The sequence below is a fragment of the Neofelis nebulosa genome, chromosome 3, assembly GCF_028018385.1.
Source record: "Neofelis nebulosa isolate mNeoNeb1 chromosome 3, mNeoNeb1.pri, whole genome shotgun sequence".
Classification (NCBI taxonomy): domain Eukaryota; kingdom Metazoa; phylum Chordata; class Mammalia; order Carnivora; family Felidae; genus Neofelis; species Neofelis nebulosa.
Genome location: NC_080784.1, coordinates 173,623,794 through 173,645,129, shown reverse-complemented (window position 1 = coordinate 173,645,129; position 21,336 = coordinate 173,623,794). Strand labels below are relative to the sequence as shown.

General features: G+C 34.2%; 1 protein-coding gene and 1 non-coding gene across 16 annotated transcripts in view; one reads left to right on the top strand and one right to left on the bottom strand.

The window, feature by feature from the left end:
• N4BP2 (NEDD4 binding protein 2) overlaps positions 1-21,336 on the top strand; it is a 156,279-nt gene that overhangs the window by 54,582 nt on the left and 80,361 nt on the right. For 14 of the 15 annotated variants that reach the window (XR_009259624.1, XR_009259625.1, XM_058722790.1 and 11 more), the window contains 5 exons: positions 760-956; positions 3,724-3,842; positions 7,853-7,991; positions 13,867-14,055; positions 15,246-15,414. Coding sequence is in view for 13 of the 15 variants with exons in the window: in XM_058722790.1 (XP_058578773.1) it covers positions 760-956; positions 3,724-3,842; positions 7,853-7,991; positions 13,867-14,055; positions 15,246-15,414 (813 nt within the window). In the remaining 2 variants the exon portion in view is untranslated. Of the gene's footprint in view, positions 1-759; positions 957-3,032; positions 3,170-3,723; positions 3,843-7,852; positions 7,992-13,866; positions 14,056-15,245; positions 15,415-21,336 lie in introns of those variants that run through there. The other variant, XM_058722795.1, reaches the window with a different exon arrangement.
• Positions 5,775-5,881, bottom strand: LOC131508197 (U6 spliceosomal RNA). Its single transcript, XR_009259907.1, has one exon. It is a non-coding gene; the product is annotated as a U6 spliceosomal RNA (small nuclear RNA).

Sequence of the window (21,336 nt, the reverse complement as noted above, 5' to 3'; positions counted from 1 at the left end):
TTGTTATTGTGAACTTCTTAGAATGTTCAGTTTCTTCCTTGTGTTGAATATATCATTTGTTCAGTATTTATTTGTTGTGTGCCTCTAGTGGGTTGCAGGTTTGCCAGAATATTGGTCCTTTCAGTCCTTGGAGTGGCTGAGCAGAGCTGACCAGAGCTACTCTAGCTGGTCACTATCACCGGGCTACAACTCCCTTTGTTTACCAATGTATGTGTGTGTCATTTTTTCTGTGTTGATGTGATAAAAAAAAAAAAAAAAAAAGGAGTTGGGGAGGGGCACTTGGGTAGCTCAGTTGGTTTGATCTTGATTTCAGCTCAGATCATGATCTCCCGGTTCTTGGGATTGAGCCCTTTGTCGGGCTCCATGCTGACAGCACGGAGCCTGCTTGGGATTCTTTCTCCTCTCTCTCTCTGCCCCTCTCCCCCAGCCTGCACACACTCGCTCTTGTGCTCTCTCTCTCTCTCTCTCTGTCACTCTCTCTCTCTCTCTCAAAATAAATATTAGAAAAAGTAGAAACTATTGAGTTGATTTACAATGATACCCACATCCTTGCTCATTTGAAACGTTTCTACATTTATACATATGTCTCGTTTGCAATTATGTGACTATCTATTTTGAAACCTCAGAGTTACGTTATATAAGCTAGAAATAAAAAATCATGTTTCTTTGGTCTTTCTGAGGTAGTTGTAACAGAATGAGTAATGCTTAATTTGTATATTTATTGTTGAGGGTCTGACACTATTTATACTGCTTTTGTAGATCCTTCCCTGGTTGGGAGTATTGGTCTTGATAATCCTGAACAAAAGTCATCTCAGAGAACAGGCAAAAAATTACTGAAGACTTTAGCAGCACCTGAAATGCTACCCTTATTGGATCATTGGAACACTCAAACTAAAAAAGTGTCACTCAGAGAAATAATGTCAGAAGAAATTGCCTTACAGGAAAAACATGATTTGGTATGAGTTAGTATTAAGCCTTAACCATTAAGCCTTTGTCTCTGACTCTAGGTTGATTGTATGTTTACTTTGTGATTTTCATTTAATTCTGAATTTTCTAGTCTGGAATCTGTATTTAACCTGATTGAAGTTAATGTTAAAATTGAAAATTGTTTTGAAGTTTGAAGCTGGAGGTTTTTGCCTTTGGGAGATTAGTTGATATTCTATAAAAAAAAAAAAAAAAAAAAAAAAAGCCTGTCTGTATGAAACTGTTATTTTAGATTTAATTTTGCAGGTGATTAAGCTGCATTTTTTTGGCTTTTAGTATTTACTTCTATAATTCTTTAATTTTAGAAAAACATGAAAGAAATCTTTCATTTAAAGATAATTTTATTCATAAATCAGTAAAAAGAAATGTTTGTCTTGCTATTAAAGAACTATCCCAACTTCAAAACAAAATTTTTTAGAGAGTCATTTTAGAAACTTATGAATTTGAATTAAGAAATTGAATACTCTTCTTTTTCTAACTTTCAGTCAAACAAGTTCAAACAGAAACTTTATTTTGAATTTTATTTTTGTTCCTTATTCAGCATATCAGATTTTACGAGGCCATAAGTGAATTTGGTTTCTTTTGCATTTCTTCTCAGCCTTTTTTGGAATTCTGAAAATTAGTATTAGAAAATTTCAAAATCAAAAAGGAAAAGAACTTAGAGGTTATTTAGTCCAGTTCTCAAAGTAAAGAAATAATTCTTAGATGTATCTAAAACATTTTACTTACTTTCTTACTCATTCGACTCTTCAAAAGGAGCACCTTTATATTTGACTGAAATACATAGAATTGGGGCATAGGAAGAATGATGGGATTCTTCTACCTTCGTATTTATTTTTCCCAGTTATTTTGTGAATTAAATTGGAAATATGTTACCATTGTTGCATGTTTACATAGTCCAAGAAGCAGTCTCTTTGGTAACGTCTTGTAATGTTCTTTCAAATATCCTCTTCATTTATATATGTAATAAATTGGAGAAATGTATTTTCTTAAAAATAAGGAAATCTTATAACTTATGCCCAAATAGTGTGACACCTTTACCTGAAACTACATTTTTAATGCTGAAACTATGGTTCTAATCTGTCTTTTAATTAATTTCTCAGTGTAATAGTGAACAAATGAGTACCTTCACTTCCCAACTTAATGCATTTTTCTTTTTTCTATCAGTGAATTTTGCTTATCTTTCTATGGGTTGGGTAAATAGAAGCTGAACTTATTTGGTCCCAAGGATACTTCTCCTTAGGTAGAGCCTCAGTAAGAGAATTTCTTACTTAATGCTTTCTTTTCACTCTTCATCTCCAAAGCAGAAATACACTTTGTATTTTTTTAAGCAAAGAATATAAAATAAACATTAGGCATAATATATGAGTAGAATAAGGTCATGAGTTTTCAGTTCATTGATGAGACCTTAGAATTTGTAGTTTACTCTGTGACCTGGTAGGGTGCTAGTAAATCTGATCACTGAATTTTTTAGTAAATTCAGATTATAATCTGTATCTTAAATAAAACATGAAATATTTTTAATTCTTGAGGTGGCTTGTTTCCGTTACTCTTGTGATGTGTGATGTGTTCAGCTTTACCAGTCCCTTTTACTGGTCAGATTGTCACCTGTTGTGAATCCTCTTTTATTGTTGTTTGGTGTTATAAATGACCTAAATATGTTAAGGTTGTCCTAGATTATTACAATTTTTATATTTTCAGAGTCACCTTTGAAATTTTATAGGAAGTTATTTTTCAGATATTAGCATCTTGCTAGCAAACAAAAATATTCTGTACCTACATCACAACGTCAACAAATTGTCTCAGAGTTAGAAATCACTTTAAGAATGTTTACCATATTCCTAGGTTAGAATTTAAAAAGCACATTTTTAAGAAAGTTCCTTAGTTTGGCAATTTAAATGGATCCAATTATAACTTGTGAGAAAACAACAATTAGTGACAGGTCTCATACAGTTATTTTGGAGTAAATATGTTTGTGAAAATTTTTAAAATTGTGAATTTTAAGATTTTCTGTCAACCTGAATTTGCAACTTATTTGTACATTGTAGTTTCTGCCCATTGAGGAGAATATGTTTTTGAGGACGTTGTTCACAGCATCACACAGTGTCCCTTTTATGAGGACCCATGGGAGAAATTTCTCTCAGGTCTCAGTACCAGAAAAAGCTGTACTTCTCCTGAGCAACTGGTTTGTTTTTATTTTATGGACACTGAGAATCTTTGTTTCCCCCTTTGCTTTGGCCACTAAGAAGCTCAGAACTGAATTTGTGGCCCATCTTTAGCAATTGTACAGGATTTTATGGCATGCATTTATATACTAATTTTATTTGCTAGCTTTATCCTATATTCTTACTTTACTCTCTGACTTCTTCATTTATTTATATCCTGTTTATATATGTGTACATATATCTTCATCTGTTTTATATAATATGTCTGAATATGCTGGGTATGTTATGTGAGAGTATGTATATATTTATATACACTTGCACACGTATATGTACTTGTGTGATTGTGTGTGTATATCAAAGAACAGCTTCAAATACTTTGCAAAAAATGGGATATAAATAAATAGTGCAAGAATACTTATATTACTAATTTCAGTCTTTAATCAGTGAAGAAAGTCTGTGATTGCTTTTAAATGATTAATCTTTTTGCAACAAAATAACCATGCTTTTGGATCAGCATGATTAGTGTTATAAATTCCATCTGAAGGATGATTTTTGTCTTTTTTGTTTGTTTTAGAAAAGGGAGGCACTTATGTTTGAAAAAGATTGTGCCACTAAACTAAAGGAGAAGCAGCTTTTTAAGATATTTCCAGCTATTAACCAAAATTTTCTGGTGGACATTTTCAAGGACCACAAGTGAGTGATAGGATTATCTATAATTTCTATTGTGATGTCATTGAAAGTGTATCATTTTAATTTTTCTGATAACAAGTAATCAGTATATTATAAACAATTAAATGCAATGTACATAATGCAGAAAGTGAGCAGGTTTTGGAAATTGGTTTATAGGCCTCAGTTTTTTTCTCATATATATACTAATGTGTGTGTGTTTTGTATGTGTAAGCCAATTTTTTTTTTTTTTTTTTTTTTTTTTTTTTTTTTGGATAAAGGCTTTCTGTGTTATATGTACTGATAGTGTAATCCACCCTGGATATTAATAATCTCTAAAAGTTTTGGGATCGTGATGGGTAAAATATTTCATTGTTGTTTAAATTTTAATTTTGTGGATTACTAGGAAGGTTGAACCTTTTCCATTAATTTATTTTTCTATTTATTGCTTACCTTTGCCTGTTTTCCATTTGGTTCTTTGTATTTCTTCATTTGTGAGAGCTCATTTTATATGTTATATGTAGTTATCTTTGTTTCTATAGATTATAATTATTATTTTACTCTGATACTTAGCTTTTAACCTGGCATATAGTCACTTTGGGCATATACATGTTTTAATTCATATGTTTTATCAGAAAATCATTTCCTTTATTGTTTCCGAGTTTAATGTCATTTTAGGAAGTCTGTCCTTCCCCAATATTATAAAAATATTTTCTTCAGTGTTTTTAATAGTTAAAAAGTTTTAAATAATCTAGCATTTCCCATTTATCCAGGAGTTTTAAGTTTTCAAAGTCCTCTAAATTTTATGTGTATGGTATGAGGTAGAGATTTAACTTAATTGTTTTTCCAAATAAGCAACTGGATGAATAGATTATCTTCAGAACCACTGATATAAAATACAACCACTATTATTTGCTAAATTCCAAAATATACATTTTCCTTTAAAGATTTTTCAGTTCTGTTGAGCTCTTCGTTTGGTCCTGGGTTTCCACCATATTGTTTTAATTATTGTAGTGTTACACACAATGTTTGATGTTTGGCATGTTAGGAATACTTCTGGTTTGAATAATATATATTTCAATCTTAATATATTTCTTTTTTTTTTTTTTAATTTTTTTTTTTTAACGTTTATTTATTTTTGAGACAGAGAGAGACAGAGCATGAACGGGGGAGGGGCAGAGAGAGAGGGAGACACAGAATTGGAAGCAGGCTCCAGGCTCTGAGCCATCAGCCCAGAGCCTGACGCGGGGCTCGAACTCACGGACAGTGAGATTGTGACCTGAGCTGAAGTCGGCCGCTTAACCGACTGAGCCACCCAGGCGCCCCTTAATATATTTCTTAAATTTGTATTTTGGCAAGAGATGTTTTGAATAGATGCCTTTTTATAACTGAGAATCTAATATGGATTTTTCTGTAGTTTATTAGTGTATTTCAATCACAATAGATTTCTAGAATAAAACCTATTTTAGCTTCAGATTTTTATTTTTGATTTTTTTTCTTTAAATGCAGTTTAAGAATTGATTTCAGGATTTTTGCACCAGCAATTAAATGAGATTGGTCTGTGATTTTCTGTTCTTGTGTTCTCTTTGGCATATTTTGGTTTCAGAGTTTTATTTAGTATTAGACTTAATAAAATAATCTGGAAAGACTGCTGTTTTTCTGTATGCTCTAGAAAGTTTAAGTAAATTAGTACTTTGAAGGTTCTGGAGTTGTACCTTTTCAGAGAGAAGGTCTTCAGAATCTTTTACTATCTTAAGATTATTGCTTTATTCAGATTGCTTTTTTCATGAGTCTGTTCTGGTATTTTGTTAGAAAATCAGTTTTACCTTAGTTTTCAATCTTATTATTGTTAAGTTATAGGTAATATTCTTTGATAATTAAAAACACTGTTGTGTATTTGATTGTATTCCTTTTTCTTTTCCTAATGTTTTTATTTTTCTGTGTTCTGTTTTTGCTCTTTATCAGATTGGCCCTTTTACGAATTTGCATGTTACCCTTGTGCAGGGGACATGCAAATCTTCTCTGTATCTTTCTAATGTTAGTATATGTGCTGCTGGAGCGAGCACCAGATTGATCCTTTTAAAGAACAAGCTCTTCTTTTATTGATCAAAGTCTATTTTATATTTCTAATCATTTATTTTTGTTTTTAATTTTTGGCAATTCCTTTCTATTTTTGATAATTCCTTTCTCTTAAAATTTGTTGATGTATTTTCAACTTTTTGGCTACTTTGTTTCCTTTCAGTCTTTAATAACAAATACACTTAAGGGCATTAATTTTTTCTTTCTATCATGTCTTCGATATATATGTAATACTTTGATTTTGATATGTAGTATTTTCATTTTTATTATTTTAAAAATAATCTCTAATTCAGATTGATTTTCTCATTTACTCAAGGCTTTTTAATTTTCTAAATGGTTTAATGGCTTTGGTGGTGAGTGGGGTGAGGGTTATTGCTTATTTTGTTTTGTTTTATTGAGGTACAAGAATGTGGCCTGGAAGAGTTCTTTTTGAAATTTAAGATTTTCTTTGTGGTTTAATACATGATCAGTTTTTATAAATATTACATGAAAGTGCTTTTGAAAAAGAATATTCTCTGCTGAGTATGTATAGTTCTAAACATGTCACTTAAATCAAGTTTTTAATGTCATTATTCCAATCCACAATTTCCCTATTTATTTTTGCTACCTAACTTGCTGTTTTCTTAGAGTTATGTATTAAAATCTCCCCAGGGGGTGGGGTGCGGGGTGGACATGGGGATTAGGGGAGTGGCACTGGTATATGGCAACTCTCCTTTATAGGGACCTGGGGCAAGAAGGCCAGTTGTAAAAAACCTAGAATTGTGGGTCCCCAGACAAGGTAAGGGGGACGGAGTGAGTCCTTCCTGGGGATGCCCAGAGTGATGGGTTAGTCCGGCCCATCAGGGTAGATGGTCAGTTGCCTCCATTTGTTTTCCAGCAGCTGTATAATTTTTTCAGTTAGCAGTAGCTTCACCATCATCCTGGTAAGAAGGGTAAGTGGGTTCAGTTACTGAGAATATGCCTACAGTACAATGTTCCAGGGCCATACTCCTCTAGCATCACTAATGGAAGATACTGCCTTCTAGCCCCATGAGTAAACAAGCCCGTAATTTTAAGGGCTATTTAGGATGTGGTAGTTGCTGGTAGCTTCTACCCCTAGGAACCTCTGTTTGTTTTGTTGAGCATATCTGAGGCAGCAAGATCAGGGCTAAAGTGGAATTGGTAGTCTAAAATGGTTCTCCATCAAAGGTTGTCTTCACTAAATTGAAGAAGAACAAAATGTCACACTACTTAGGGGAACTATCACATTTCACAAATATTCCTTTCTTGTCAGCTCTTAATTACCTGGTCATTGGAAGAGATCAGAGGCATATAGCCTGAAATAATGAGCAGTATAAAATCATTTATAATTTGCTTTGAAATGAGTTTCTTTAGATATTGGAACATGAGTGTTTCAAGTCTTTGTCAATTTGTAGAATTTGATACTGCCTGCAATATAGAATCACTGTGAAAATATGCATGAATAATTAGGGGTGAGAGGTAGGATAGTGTTTTACTTTTTCCTTTCTGTGTCCCTGCTTAGAGTTTCTCTGACTAGACCCTTACGGTTTAAGTAAAAAGTAAAATTTGACACAATAAAAATGGCAGTTTAAAGATCTTTTGTCTGTGTTTGATGTTTGAAGGAAACTGAAACCATGTGTGAATCCAGCAAGGGACCTAAGAAGTATAGGTGATAAAATGAAAGTAAGATTTGTTGTGGATAATCAATCTGTAATAAAAGATCAGACAGTGAATTAATTATCAATATGTTACCATTTGGTATTAATTTACAGAAATTAGTTTTGGGGGGCTTATTTTTTCCTTCTTATCACTCTTGAGTCTTTGAGATACATAAAGTTAGTGTTTAAAACTTAGAAATGAGCCAGTTTTTCATATTTTAAAATGTTTGAAGTGTTGCTTATGTTAATGTTTTCATATAACTTTTTTTTTATTGACATCATATTTATAACTCTCTACAGCTATTCATTAGAACACACAGTCCAGTTTCTAAACTGTGTTCTTGAAGGAGACCCTGTGAAAACAGTTGTAGCGCAAGAGTTTGTTCATCAAAATGAGAATGTCACTTCTCATGCTACACAGAAGTCTAAGGAGAAAAAGGTATAGAGTTACTTATTTTTTATTATAAATAAATTCATATGAAAATGTAATTGGTTTGTTGATGTCAATAATGATTATTTCTCACATTTTAACTAGATTGGAAATTTAACCACCAGTAGCATATTTCATTTAGGTGGGATATCTGTTCAAAATAATGAATTTGTAGCCGATTATGATTTTTTATTCAATGTCATTGTATATGGTAAGCACTTGAATTTCTATAACTTTCTGTATAGACTCTACACAGTAGCATATGGGGCTTAATTGAATAATGGTGGGGTGGTACTATGGTGGGTTTTAGGATGTAAATATGTTAAATATCTAGGCAGAAAATTTTAACTATTTGAGAATCTGCCAAATTTTTATCCAAAGTGGCTCTACCATTTTATGTTCCCACCAGCAATGTATGAGGGTTACAATTTACCCACATCATCTCTGACACTTGTTAATATCTGTCTTTTTTATTATAGCCATCTTAGTGGCTGTGAAGTTGTCCTAAGGGTACATGGGATTTGTTTTAATCAGATATGGTAAGATACCTAGACATGGAAATGTTATGAAGGAAGAAATTTATTATACTCACAGATCTCTAGAAATAGGAGGCATGGCCTGCCATCCAGGGCCACCTGGAGAAGAACCAGGGTCAGTCAGGAGACAGGGAGCAGAGTGGAAATGTGGGCAAGAGCCTTTTTTGTCATTTCTGTGGGGAGGAATAGGTGAGGCAGGGTAAACAGGTTTAAGATTGGCTAGTTTGAACAGTTTCAGCGGGCTCTGGGGAGTAGGGACTGTCCCTGGTGTTCTGGTATCTGGCATGGGTGATTAGACAATGTGGATGGTGACCCTGAGGTTGAGAACCCCATAAAGGAAGTAGTTGAGGGTATGAACTCTAGGTTGGTGGGTTTACATATGTAAGGTATGCTAGCAGATGAATTGTTTGCTATCTCTCAGAATTGGCTAACCCCAGGGTTGGGGGTACTGCCTCTCTAGGGGTTAGCAAGGCCCTGGATGTCAAAGCATCAGAAAACAGGAAATAAAAGAAATGGTTAATAAAGAATCTCCTTGTCATTTTGATCTGCACTAGAAGACTAGTGATGTTGAACACTTTTTCATGTGCTTATTGGACATTTGTATATCTTCTTTGAAGAAATGTCTATTTATATTCCTTGCCCATTAAAAAAAGTTTTTTTTTATTTTTGAGTTGTATGAGTTCTTTATATATTCTAGATACGAGTCCCTTACCAGACGTATGATTTGTAAAATTTCTCCCATGTTGAGTGTTGTCTTTTTGCTCTTGATGGTGTCTTTTATTTAAAGCACAAGAGTTTTAATTTTGATGATGTGCAGTTTATCTTTTTTTCTTTTGTTGCTTGTACTTTTGGTGTCATATTTAAGAAACCATTGCCTAATCCAAGGTCATGAAGTGTTTTTGTTTTTCATGTTATATAGTAATTTTTTTGTGTTTGTTTTTATATTTTCTTCTAAAATACAGTTTTATAGTTTTAGTGCTTGTCATGTTTAGATCTTTGATCCATTTTGAGTTAATTCTTTAAAAAAATTTCTTTTAATGTCTATTTTTGAGAGGGGAGGGAGGGAGAGAAAGAGAGAGAGAGACTGAGCGTGAGCAGGGGAGGGGCAGAGAGAGAGACACACACACACACACACACACACACACACACACAGATTCTGAAGTAGGCTCCAGGCTCTGAGCTGTCAGCACAGAGCCTGATGTGGAGCTTGAACTCACAAACTGTGAGATCATGACCTGAGCCGAAGTCGAATACTTAACCAACTGAACCACCCAGGCTGCCCTGAGTTAATTTTGTATATGGTGTATGTAGATAGGTATCCAAGTTCATTCTTTTGCATGCGGATATCCAGTTGTCACAGCACCGCTTGTAGCAAAGATTGTTCTTGCCCCATTTAGTTTTCTTAGCACCCTAGTTGAAAATGAATTGACTATAAGTTTATTGCTAGACCGTCATTTCTGTTCCATTGATCTGTATGTCTGTCATCATACCAGTTTCACACTGACTTGATTACTGTAGGTTAGTAGTTAAGATTTAAATAGGGAAATGAGGGGCGCCTGGGTGGCTCAGTCGGTTAAGCGTCCGACTGCAGCTCAGGTCACGATCTCACAGTCCGTGAGTTCGAGCCCCGCGTCGGGCTCTGGGCTGATGATGGCCCAGAGCCTGGAGCCTGCTTCTGATTCTGTGTCTCCCTCTCTCTCCGACCCTCCCCCGTTCATGCTCTGTCTCTCTCTGTCTCAAAAATAAATGTTAAAAAAAAAAAATTAAAAAAAATAAATAAATAAGGAAATGTGAGTTTCCAACTGTGTTCTTTTCTCAAGATTGTTTTGCCTCTTCTGGTCCCTTTGTAGTTCTCAACTTGCCATTTTCTGCAAAGAGGGTTTTGTTTTGTTTTGTTTTTTTGTTTTTGTTTTTTTTTAGTTTATTTATTTATTTATTTTTAGTAATCTCTACACCCAATATGGGGCTTGAATTTATGACCCTCTTATCAAGAGCATGCTCTTCCAACTGAGCCAGCTGGAATTTTTATGTGAAATGTATTGAGTCTGTAGATTAACTTGAGGTGTGTTGCCATCTTAACAATATTGTGTTCAATCCATGAACATGGAGTATCTTTCAATTTACTTAGGTCTTAATTTCTTCAACATTGTATTGTAGTTTTGAGTGTAAATTTTGCATGTGTTTTGTTAAATTTATTTCTAAGTTTATTCTTTTTGATGCAGTTATAAATTAAGTTGTTTTCTTAATTTTATTTTTGGATTGAACATTATAAGTGCATAGAAATATAATTGATTTTGTATATAAATTTTGTGTTAGCTTCAGGCTTTTTTTTTTTATCATCTGTTATTCTTATTAATTAAGACCACCAGGGATAACTTGTGTTCAATATATCACCATCACTTTATTGATATATAGGATTCAGTTAATTTTTGTATTCATGTGATCTGTTAGTGCTAAATATGCCTGTGTTCATCATGGATAGATAGGTATAGTATTTCATAAGATGCAGAGAGGATACAAGTTGATGATGAGACTGTCAAGGCCAAGTGGGAATGAAGATTATTTCTTCTTTCTCCTGATAATAGAGCAAGGCACTTTGGGTCATTATGGTGATAGAGGAGGTGATGAGAAGAAGGTGTGCCTGCTCAAAATGGCAGATGTTCAAATAAGAAAAGTAGATTTTGTGAGTTATGTAGACATTGGCCAAAAGGTAGACTTTAAGTTATTCTGAGGATTATTCTTAGCTTTTTTTCACAAAATATAGGCAGGCATCATAATGCTGATAAAAATATTTTAACATTTGTGAGCAGAATACTCTGTCTTTGATATCCTAGGACCTGAAGGGACCACAGATACTAAAGGGGAGTATCCTGGTATCAGTAATATTTTGGCTTATCTATTTTCAAGGAACTAGCATTTAAAACTGTGTTTTATTAATACTACTATTTTTCCTTTTACCCTTTAATAAAATTCATAAGTTTGTTAACCATGGGAGATGGTTTTGGTATTGTAGTACATAAGTGGCACTAATGAGGTGAATTTTTAGGAAGCATATATTTCACTTGGCCCTTGTTAGTGAGGTTATAATAAACCATATCAGTATAAAGTGGATATAAAAAAATCATAGTTTTATTTTATTTTATTTTATTTTTTTTTTAATGTTTTTTATTTATTTTTGGGACAGACAGAGACAGAGCATGAACGGGGGAGGGGCAGAGAGAGAGGGAGACAGAATCGGAAACAGGCTCCAGGCTCCGAGCCATCAGCCCAGAGCCTGACGCGGGGCTCGAACTCACAGACCGCGAGATCGTGACCTGGCTGAAGTCGGCCGCTTAACCGACTGCGCCACCCAGGCGCCCCCATAGTTTTATTTTGAAAAAGGGTAGCTATTTGAGAAAGTATCTCTCATTATATACTGTTTTTTTTTTCTTTTTAAAAGAATAAGAAATAAAGGGTCTCTTCCCAGAGAACCAAATGTGATTTGCATTTTTTTGTATGAACACCAACAGAGACGTGGCTTTTCAAAAGTTACGGAAAGCATTTTTATTAACCCCTCCTTTAAAATGTTTGATTTTTACCAGAGATTCAAGCCATCTACTCATGGAATATTTAAACATTAATATGAAACAAGCTTGTGATTAAGTATGGGCAAGAGGGACAAAAGGATGTGTGTAGGTCCTATGAATATTCTGATGTGAGAGAGAGCCTTGTGTTCTTTCATAAAATAAGTTGGGTATTTGTTGCAAAAGTAAATCAACTGTGTATTTACAGATTTTTGACTTCGGTAATGAGTTGGAGGATGATGATATCTTTATTCTTTAACTTGTTTTAAACCTCTAGAATTCTAGGGGCTAAATAAGCAAAGTGTAATGAGTAAAAAGAATATACAATCAATTACTATATTTTAGACCAGTTCTCCTCCCCCCCCCCCCCCCAACCTTTTGTGACTTCTGACTCTACTCACAGGCAGGAAATTTGAAAAAATGGTCAATTGGTAATATGTGTATTATATAATATATACATATAATTTAAATGTAATATTTAATATATATTAAATGATATTACCTTAAAAAATTAAAGTGGCATTTTCTTAAAGATTGTACAGTACCTTATAATTATAATCTTTGATAATATTTCTAATTTAATGACAATTTTCAGTTTTTAGAAATTTAACAGCCTATACCATTTAATTTACTTTCAGTTATATCAGAAAAGCATGATTTGTTTAAGATATTGAAGATTATATTTTTTGGGGGGATTTTGGGATTGAGTTTATATAAGATGTTCATTAAATTACTTCGTATGGCACCTGATACTTGGAATTCTTTTAAGATTTTAAAAAAATCCATTTAAACTATAATAATTAACATAGTTAATTATTATTAACAGGGATCTAAACATAGATCCCGTTTGCGAGCAGTTGTCTGCAAATAACACTTTAAAGTATGTGATAAATGAAAAACCAAACTGGACATAGAAGTCACTATATTTTGCTGTTTTTTAAACACTGACTTTTGATATTTTAGACACATCTTCAGAAACATGCAATTTTCTATTTGGTGGGGAGTATTTGAGGCATAATTATTTTCAGTACTTTGTGTTTTAGAGTTACTTTTGCTTGTATAATTTAAGGGTGTATTTTGGATGACAATTACTTGATAGATGATTTTTCAAAAGGCTCAGAAGTCAACACTACCATAGTGGCTAGTTGGTAGTGACCTGCCCCATAAACCTACTTATAATTTTTACTGTTAGCTATGGTCACTCTATATGCCCTTCTGTTTTAAAAAGAATACTATTTAATTATTTTATTGATTGTTTTTTAAAACACATAAATTGAAATATGCCATTACTACCTTCAATGATTAGACTTTTTGAATGGGTTTGCAAACTAGAATTTGGTAAATTTTGCATTTGATAAATGAGTGTTATTCTTTGAATAGTGTGTGTTTTCTCTTTTGGCTTGATTTTGTGACCTAATTATATTTTGATAATTTTAGAGAACTTTTCAACATCTTCTAAGATAAGAGTGGTTAAAGGAGAGGTACCCTATAGCATGAAAAAATGATAGCCACGAAATGCATGACTTACTAGCTAGACTCTGGGGAGAGTCTGTTTTCTGAGAAGAAAGACAAAAAATGATAGAGGGGCGCCTGGCTGGCTCAGTTAGTAGAGCATGCGACTCTTGATCTCAGAGTTGTGGGTTAGAGCCCCACTTTGGGTATAGAGATTACTTAAAATTAAAATCTTAAAAAAAAATAGTAGAGCCCAATTTTCACATACATTTTCTGAAGGTAAAGCCTGTATTTTTCTACTTTCTATTTTACTCATTGTGTAACATCTTACAGGCCAAGAAATCAAAAGAGACTGAAGATATACCAAGTGAACCATCTTTCCAGGATTTTGAGTATCCAGAGTATAATGACTACAGGGCAGAGGCTTTCCTTCATCAGCAGAAGAGAATGGAATGCTACAGCAAAGCAAAAGAAGCTTATCGGATGGGGAAAAAACACGTTGCCACGTTTTATGCCCAGCAGGTAAAGAGGAAAACTGATTACTGTTTCTTTGTCCCTTACGATGTCTGAATAATCTTAAAGCAGGTGATACTCGTATTGTGACTAGATCAAGTTATTCTGGGGAATGTAGATTATATAGGTGACATAAGGTATCCTGATATATAAGAAATGTATGGTTCTGAGAATTATGTCTCCTTTGAAATGCTCAATTTCTATGGTTCCTTTTGCATTTATGACTTACATGAATTTTTATTCTGACAGTCCATATTTTCTTCTGGGTTAAATTCTGTCATCAGTACTACTTCTAAACAGATACAGGTTTTCTGAAGGAAAGACAGCAGAATGTTAATATTGACCACCTCAGGGTGGAATTACAGAGACCTTGTGCTTTCTATCATGTTTGAATTTTTAGTAATGTTATCACTTAAAAAAAATTTTTTTTAATTTTTATTTATTTTTGAGAGACAGAGAAAGCGAGCAGGGGAGGGACAGAGAGAGGGAGACACAGAATCTGAAGCAGGCTCCAGGCTCTGACCTGTCAGCACAGAGCCTGATGCGGGGCTTGAACCCGCGGACCATGAGCTCATGACCTGAGTTGAAGTTGGACACTTAACCGACTGAGCCATCCAGGCATCCCAGTAATGTATCACTTTTATGGTCTGAAAAAGAAAGTTATATTAATATCTTTCAGGGAAGTAAAATTTCTACTCAGGCTTATTGGACATGGTATTACAAGAAACCTGTCTGATTTCCTTTTTAGCTTTGTGGTTCCATATGGCTTACTTTTTGTGATTGTGTAAAGAAAGACATCAAACTGGTATAACCGCATGAGTCCCAATAACAAACCTTGAGAGATGGCTTCAGGGGTAACCACAGGGTGTTGAAAGGGATGAGGCCAGGATTATCAAAGGATAAACTAATGGATTCCTTCTTGAGAAGGGTTTATTTAAGTTTTCCTCATCTATGATTTTTGGATCAGGAAATATGTTAGAAATGATGATTTAATATTGTAAGAAATATGTTATTAATTCACTGAAATTCACCTAAACTGTGGTGCATTCTTGCATATTAGCCCATTGCATTATTTAAAATTTTAGATTTGCTGTTCCCTTTTTTGTTCTACATTTTATTTGGGACAATTTTTGTTTCTTCGTTGCCTTCTAAGTAGCAAATATCAAAAGTGTTTACTGGTGATCTTTTTATAATTAAAGGGTAGTCTCCATGAGCAGAAGATGAAAGAAGCCAATCACCTTGCTGCCGTGGAGATCTTTGAGAAAGTCAATGCCTCCTTGCTGCCACAGAATGTTTTAGACCTCCATGGGCTGCATGTGGATGAAGCTATAGAACATTTGATGACAGTTTTACAGCAGAAAACTGAAGGTAGGACTGTGGTAGTGACAAATTATCAGTAGAAAATATGTTTTTGCTTATATTGGTAAATTTACCAATTCAGGAGAATGTGAATTTTCAGGCTCAGGATATCTGTGTCACATTTATAGATGTTTGTATTAGGTTCATTCTTCACATTCTTCAAGGGGACGTTCTTGGAAAAGAATCCTCATTAGCCTGGTCATTAACATTTTGTTTTTATTTTCCTATTTTATTTATTTTTTATTAAAAAAAAATTTTTTTTTAACGTTTATTTATTTTTGAGACAGAGAGAGACAGAGCATGAACGGGGGAGGGTCAGAGAGAGAGGGAGACACAGAATTTGAAATAGGCTCCAGGCTCTGAGCGGTCAGCACAGAGCCCGACGCGGGGCTTGAACTCACAGACCGTGAGATCATGACCTGAGCCGAAGTCGGACGCTTAACTGACTGAGCCACCCAGGTGCCCCTTTATTTTCCTATTTTAGTTATATTTGTATTCTCTTGTTGTATTTATTAAAGAGAGGGCATGGTGTAGAGAACAAACCAAGGGTTGATGGAGGGAAGGTGGGCAGAGGATGGGCTAAATGGGTGATGGGCATTAAGGAGGGTACTTGTGATGAGCACTGGGGGTTATATGTAAGTGATGAATCACTGAATTCTACTCCTGAAACCAATATTACACGATATGTTTACTAACTAGAATTTAAATAAAAATTTGAAAAAAAAAATAAAGGGAGAGCATGGTATAATCTGGGAATCTTCTGTGACTTATAAATGAGACTTTTCAGGAATATCATACATCTTTATTCAGTAGACATTTATTAAAGCTAATAGATGTTAGATGTCACTTGTTCAGTAGATATTTAATAAAATGCAGAAATAAATAAGGTGTCAAGATTTTTATAGAATTATCACAAAAGGCAGACTTTCTGAGTGTTTGCATTACGGAAGTGCTCCCTCTCCCTTTCTGCTTGTATATATCTTTGCAGGTTATGGAAAGGACACTACCTGCTTCTTCTCTAAATTCTACCTCTTCCCAGGGCTTTGGATAAGGATCTTTTTCCATCCAGTATCATGTACTTCATATACATTAATGTATCTTGTTTCTTTTTCATTATCAGATGGTAGCACTTAGAACTAAGTTCAGTCTGTTTTAGTTCCCCCATGCTCTAATACTAGAAGTCATCTCCTTTACCACTACTAGAGTAGTTTTGAATTCTCAACTTGCCTTTGTCTTTATCTTCCATTTTATTGTGGAGACATGGAGTCCCATGCTTCAGCTGTGACCCTGTAGCTCCATAATCCTGCCTGTTATTAATAGTTGTATTGTTCTGGTTAATATATATATGAAAGCTTTAAACTATACTTTATGTAGGTTTATCAATTCAACATGTATTATTTATAATTAATTAAATACTTGATTAAATATGACTGATGCAGAGGTTGAAAACTGATCCGTTTACCATGAACACCATGTTGAAATACTTGCAATAATGTAATAAAACACTTGCGTACCCATGAATCTAAGTGAGTGATAATATTTTACCATATATACTTCATATTTTATTTTTATTCTCCTCTTTGTATTCTTCCCAGACTTTTTTTTTAAGATTTTATTTTTTTAAGTAATCTGTATACCCAACGTGGGGTTTGGACCCACAACCCTGAGATCAAGAGTTGAATGCTCTACCGACTGAGTCAGCCAGGCACCCCTATTCTTCCCAATCGTTTTCTCTTTCTTCCTTCTCTTTCTAGTGGAAATCAACATCTTTCAGGTTGGTTCCTAACTAGTTTTTAAAAATAAGTACTTTAGTATATGTATTTTCATCAGTAATCAGTCTGTAGTATTTCTTTTGTGCATTTAAAAAAATGAATGTACATGATTTCACACTATACTTTTCAACCAAGCCATTTGTTTTCACCCAGTACAGTTTTCAAGATACACTTATGTTGATGGTCTGATTTTTTTTCTGTAACTGCTGTACAGTATTCAAGTGTTATGTCATAATGTATCCATTTCTTTACTCACAGGCATGTAGTTATGTCACAATATCAACATATCAGCATGTGTACTCTCACTGCTGTCTTCTTTCCTGGCTTTTTATACTGAAAAATTAAGAACCCGTAGAGGAGTTGAAGTAATTGTATAATAAAAATTCATATATCTTTTACCTAGATCGATCAGTTGTTAACATTTGGCCATATTGCCTAATGTCTTTAAAATTGCTTTTTGCTGAACCATTTGAAAAAAATTTTTTTTAACGTTTTTATTTATTTTTGAGACAGAGAGAGACAGAGCATGAACAGGGGAGGGGCAGAGAGAGAGGGAGACACAGAATCTGAAGCAGGCTCCAGGCTCTGAGCTGTCAGCACAGAGCCCGATGCGGGGCTCGAACTCACGGACTGTGAGATCATGACCTGAGCTGAAGTCGGACGCTTAACCAACTGAGCCACCCAGGAGCCCCTTGCTGAACCATTTGGAAATAAAATGTTAAACATTGTGGTACCTTACCTCTATATACCTCAGCATGTTTATCTCTCGGAAACAAATCCATTCTACATAATTGCAGTACCATTGTCACTTTTAAGATATTTAACATTGTTATAATATTGTCTGGTATACAGGCCACATTCACATTTCTCCAGTGTATGGAAATGTCTTGTTTAGCTGTGCCATTTTTTCCCTCTCAACTCAGGATCCAGTCAGACATCACATTCTCCAGTTGACTGTCCCATGGCTATAGCCTTCAGAATGTAGAAATAGTTCCGGGATGCCTGGCTGGCTCAGTTGTAGAGTGTGACCCTTGATCTCAGGGTTGTGAATTCAGGCTCCACATTGGATGTAGAGATTACTTAAAATATATATATATAAATAGTTCCTCAGCCTATTTTTTTCTTCTGTGTTATTGACATTTTTGAAGACTCCAAGCCTTTGGTAGATTGACCTACAATTATAATTTCTCTGATTGTTTCCTCGTGATTAGATTTAGTTAAAGATTTTTTTTTTTTTTTTTTTTTTGGTAAAAAATGCTGCATAGGTGATGTTAGTCATCCTTGGTGCACATATCAGGAGACATAATATGGTCAGATTGCCCCATTATTGATGATGTTAAGTTTGATTTCTTAGCTGAGGTGGGACTCTGTTAGGTTTCTCTATGTAAATGTATCTTTTCTTTCTTTATAATTAACTAGTAATTTTTTGGCAATTGATACTTTGCAACTATGTGAATAACTATTCTCTTGCAATATTTCACCTAGTAATTTTAGCCTCCATTGATGATGCTTGACTGAATGAATTATTATATTGGTGGTTGGATAATGGTGTTTTAGAATTTGTGTTTGTACTATGTCTATTAGACATTCTTTGGTAAAGTAAAGAATTCTCCTCCTCTAGTTGTTTTTTAAATAGAATTTTGGAAATCTTTGAGAAAATCTAGAAAACAATAATAAAGATTTGAAAAGACAAAATTTAAGAGCATTTTAAATATATTATTTAGTCTGGAGGAAAAAACTTACGTAGAAGTATTATAAGAGAATATTCTGTCTATAGAGGGTGAATACATCATTTACTCAATAAAAATTTGATTATTGTATATTCTAGGCATCAAGAATAAAGCAGTGAAAAAGATACATAGTCCTTATTTTTATGGGGTTTGGTGTCTAGTAGGGTAGGTGACAGTGAGCAAATAGTTACATAATAATAAGCACCGTGATAAGAAAGTATAGGTTGCCATGTTTCATTTAGCATAAACTCCTAAATCCCTATGTAATCTGTTCCTTGCCTGCCTCCCTATTCTCATCTTATGTTTTGCTCCTCTTTCTGTTTTACCTACACTGTCATTTCTTGCCATCTAGGCTTCCCATTAATAGCCTCTTGCAGCAGTCCTGTGTATCACAGTATTTATAAAAAGCTTATTATATAGTTGAAGATTAAAATCTGTCTTTATGGCCAGGAATTGAGTCAGCAATGATTATTGAGTCACCATTGTTTATAGAACCTTTCATTCAACACCCAACAGCAACTTTTAAATAAATGATTGAATAAAGGGTAAGCATTCCTTTCATTTCATATATGAGGAAATTAATAATTTGAAAAGTTTAGTAAAATGGAAAATAATAAGTGTTGGTAAGGATGTGGAGAATTGGAACCCTTTATATTGCTAGTGGGAGTATTAAATGGTACGGCCACAGTGGAAAAGGTTGGCATTCCTCAAAAGATTAAACACAGAGTTACCATATGACCTAGCAGTTCTAGTTATGTATACAAGAAAATTGAAAACACAATTCATCCACACGCAGACTTGTACATGAATGTTCATAATAGCCGAAAAATGGAAACAACCAGATGTCCATCAACTGATGAAAGGACAAACAAAATTTGGTATATCCATACAATGGAATATTATTCAGCCACAAAAAGGAGTCAGGTAGTGATACATGCTACAACATGGATGAACCTTGTAAACATGCTTTGTGAAAGAAGCCAGGTACAAAAGGGCCACTTTATTATATGGTTCCCATTTATATGAAATGTTCACAATAGACAAACCAATAGAAACAAAGTATATTAGTGGTTACTGTGGCTAGAAAGTAGGGAATGGGGAGTAACTGCTAACAAGTACAGAATTTCTTTCTGAGACAATGGAGTGTTCTGGAATTAGTATTGATAGTTGAACAGTGTTTTGATATACTAAAATCCACTGAATTATACATTTTAAAATCATGAATTTTATGTTTTATGAATTATATCTCAATTAAAAAAATTACAAGAAAAAAAAGAGCTAAATAACTTGTATAAGGTGATGCTTGGTCAGACCCAATATACAAATCCTTTCTGAAGCCAGGCCCACTGTTGTGCATGTTGACACCTGTGGTAGTCTGTAGGTACTGTTAGTCACCACTAGATGGTAGTATTGTTGAATAGAAATGTATCCAGGGGAAAATCTGTGATTCTGCCCTCCACTGCTTTTAGTTATAAAAGATGATTGTCAAACTTGGGGATGAACAACAACAAAAAAGATATCTGACCCTTAAGTGCCTTCTGATTGGAATATACATCACTACCACCAATGATGTTTTTACTACTTTATAGGGATTTACAGGGAACAGAGGAACAGGTTAAATGGCACCATGGGGATATAATCAACAATATTTAGACTGTGAAAATCTAGGATAAATGATCCAAGTTTTTCAACCAGTTGTAGAGAAAAGCCCAGGGGGAGGGGGAACATTTAGATTAAAAGTTACTTCAGAGATATATCAACCAAATGCAATGTGTGGTCTTGTTTCAACCCTGATTTAAGTAAGTCACTGTAAAACCATTTTTTTGAGGGAGACTTTCAGCCATTTTTAGAAACATATTAAGGAACTGTTTTTAAGATGTGATGGTAGTATCGTGGTTCTTTTTATTTTGTAAGAGTCCTTTTTGAAATATATAATGAAATATTTACAGTAGAAATGGTAAGAAATTTGAGATAGGCTTAAAAATGAGTTAAGTAGTTTTTTTTAAAGGTGATAAGTGACAGGAATAGCCTGAAATTTGGGGACCTAAACATATACCTGGATTCATGCAACAAACATCCTTTGAACACCTACTTTATTTGAAGCATGTGATTCAACGGTTGAACATTTTCAGAGCAGAGAATTTAAAAATGAAGTGTTATGGGGTGCTTGGGTGGCTCAGTTGGTTGAGCGTCTGACTCTTGATTTTGGCTCAGGTAAATGATCTCATGGTTCAAGGGAGTGAGCCCTGCATCTGGCTCTGTGTTGACTGTATGGGGCCTGCTTGGGATTCTCTCTCTCCCTGTCTCTCTGCCCCTCTCTCTCTCACACTTTCTCTCAAAATAAATAAACATTAAAAATATATAAATAAAAACGAGGTGTTACACATGACTGCCCTGATAAGGGGAGCAGCGGTGAAGGAATGATGAGA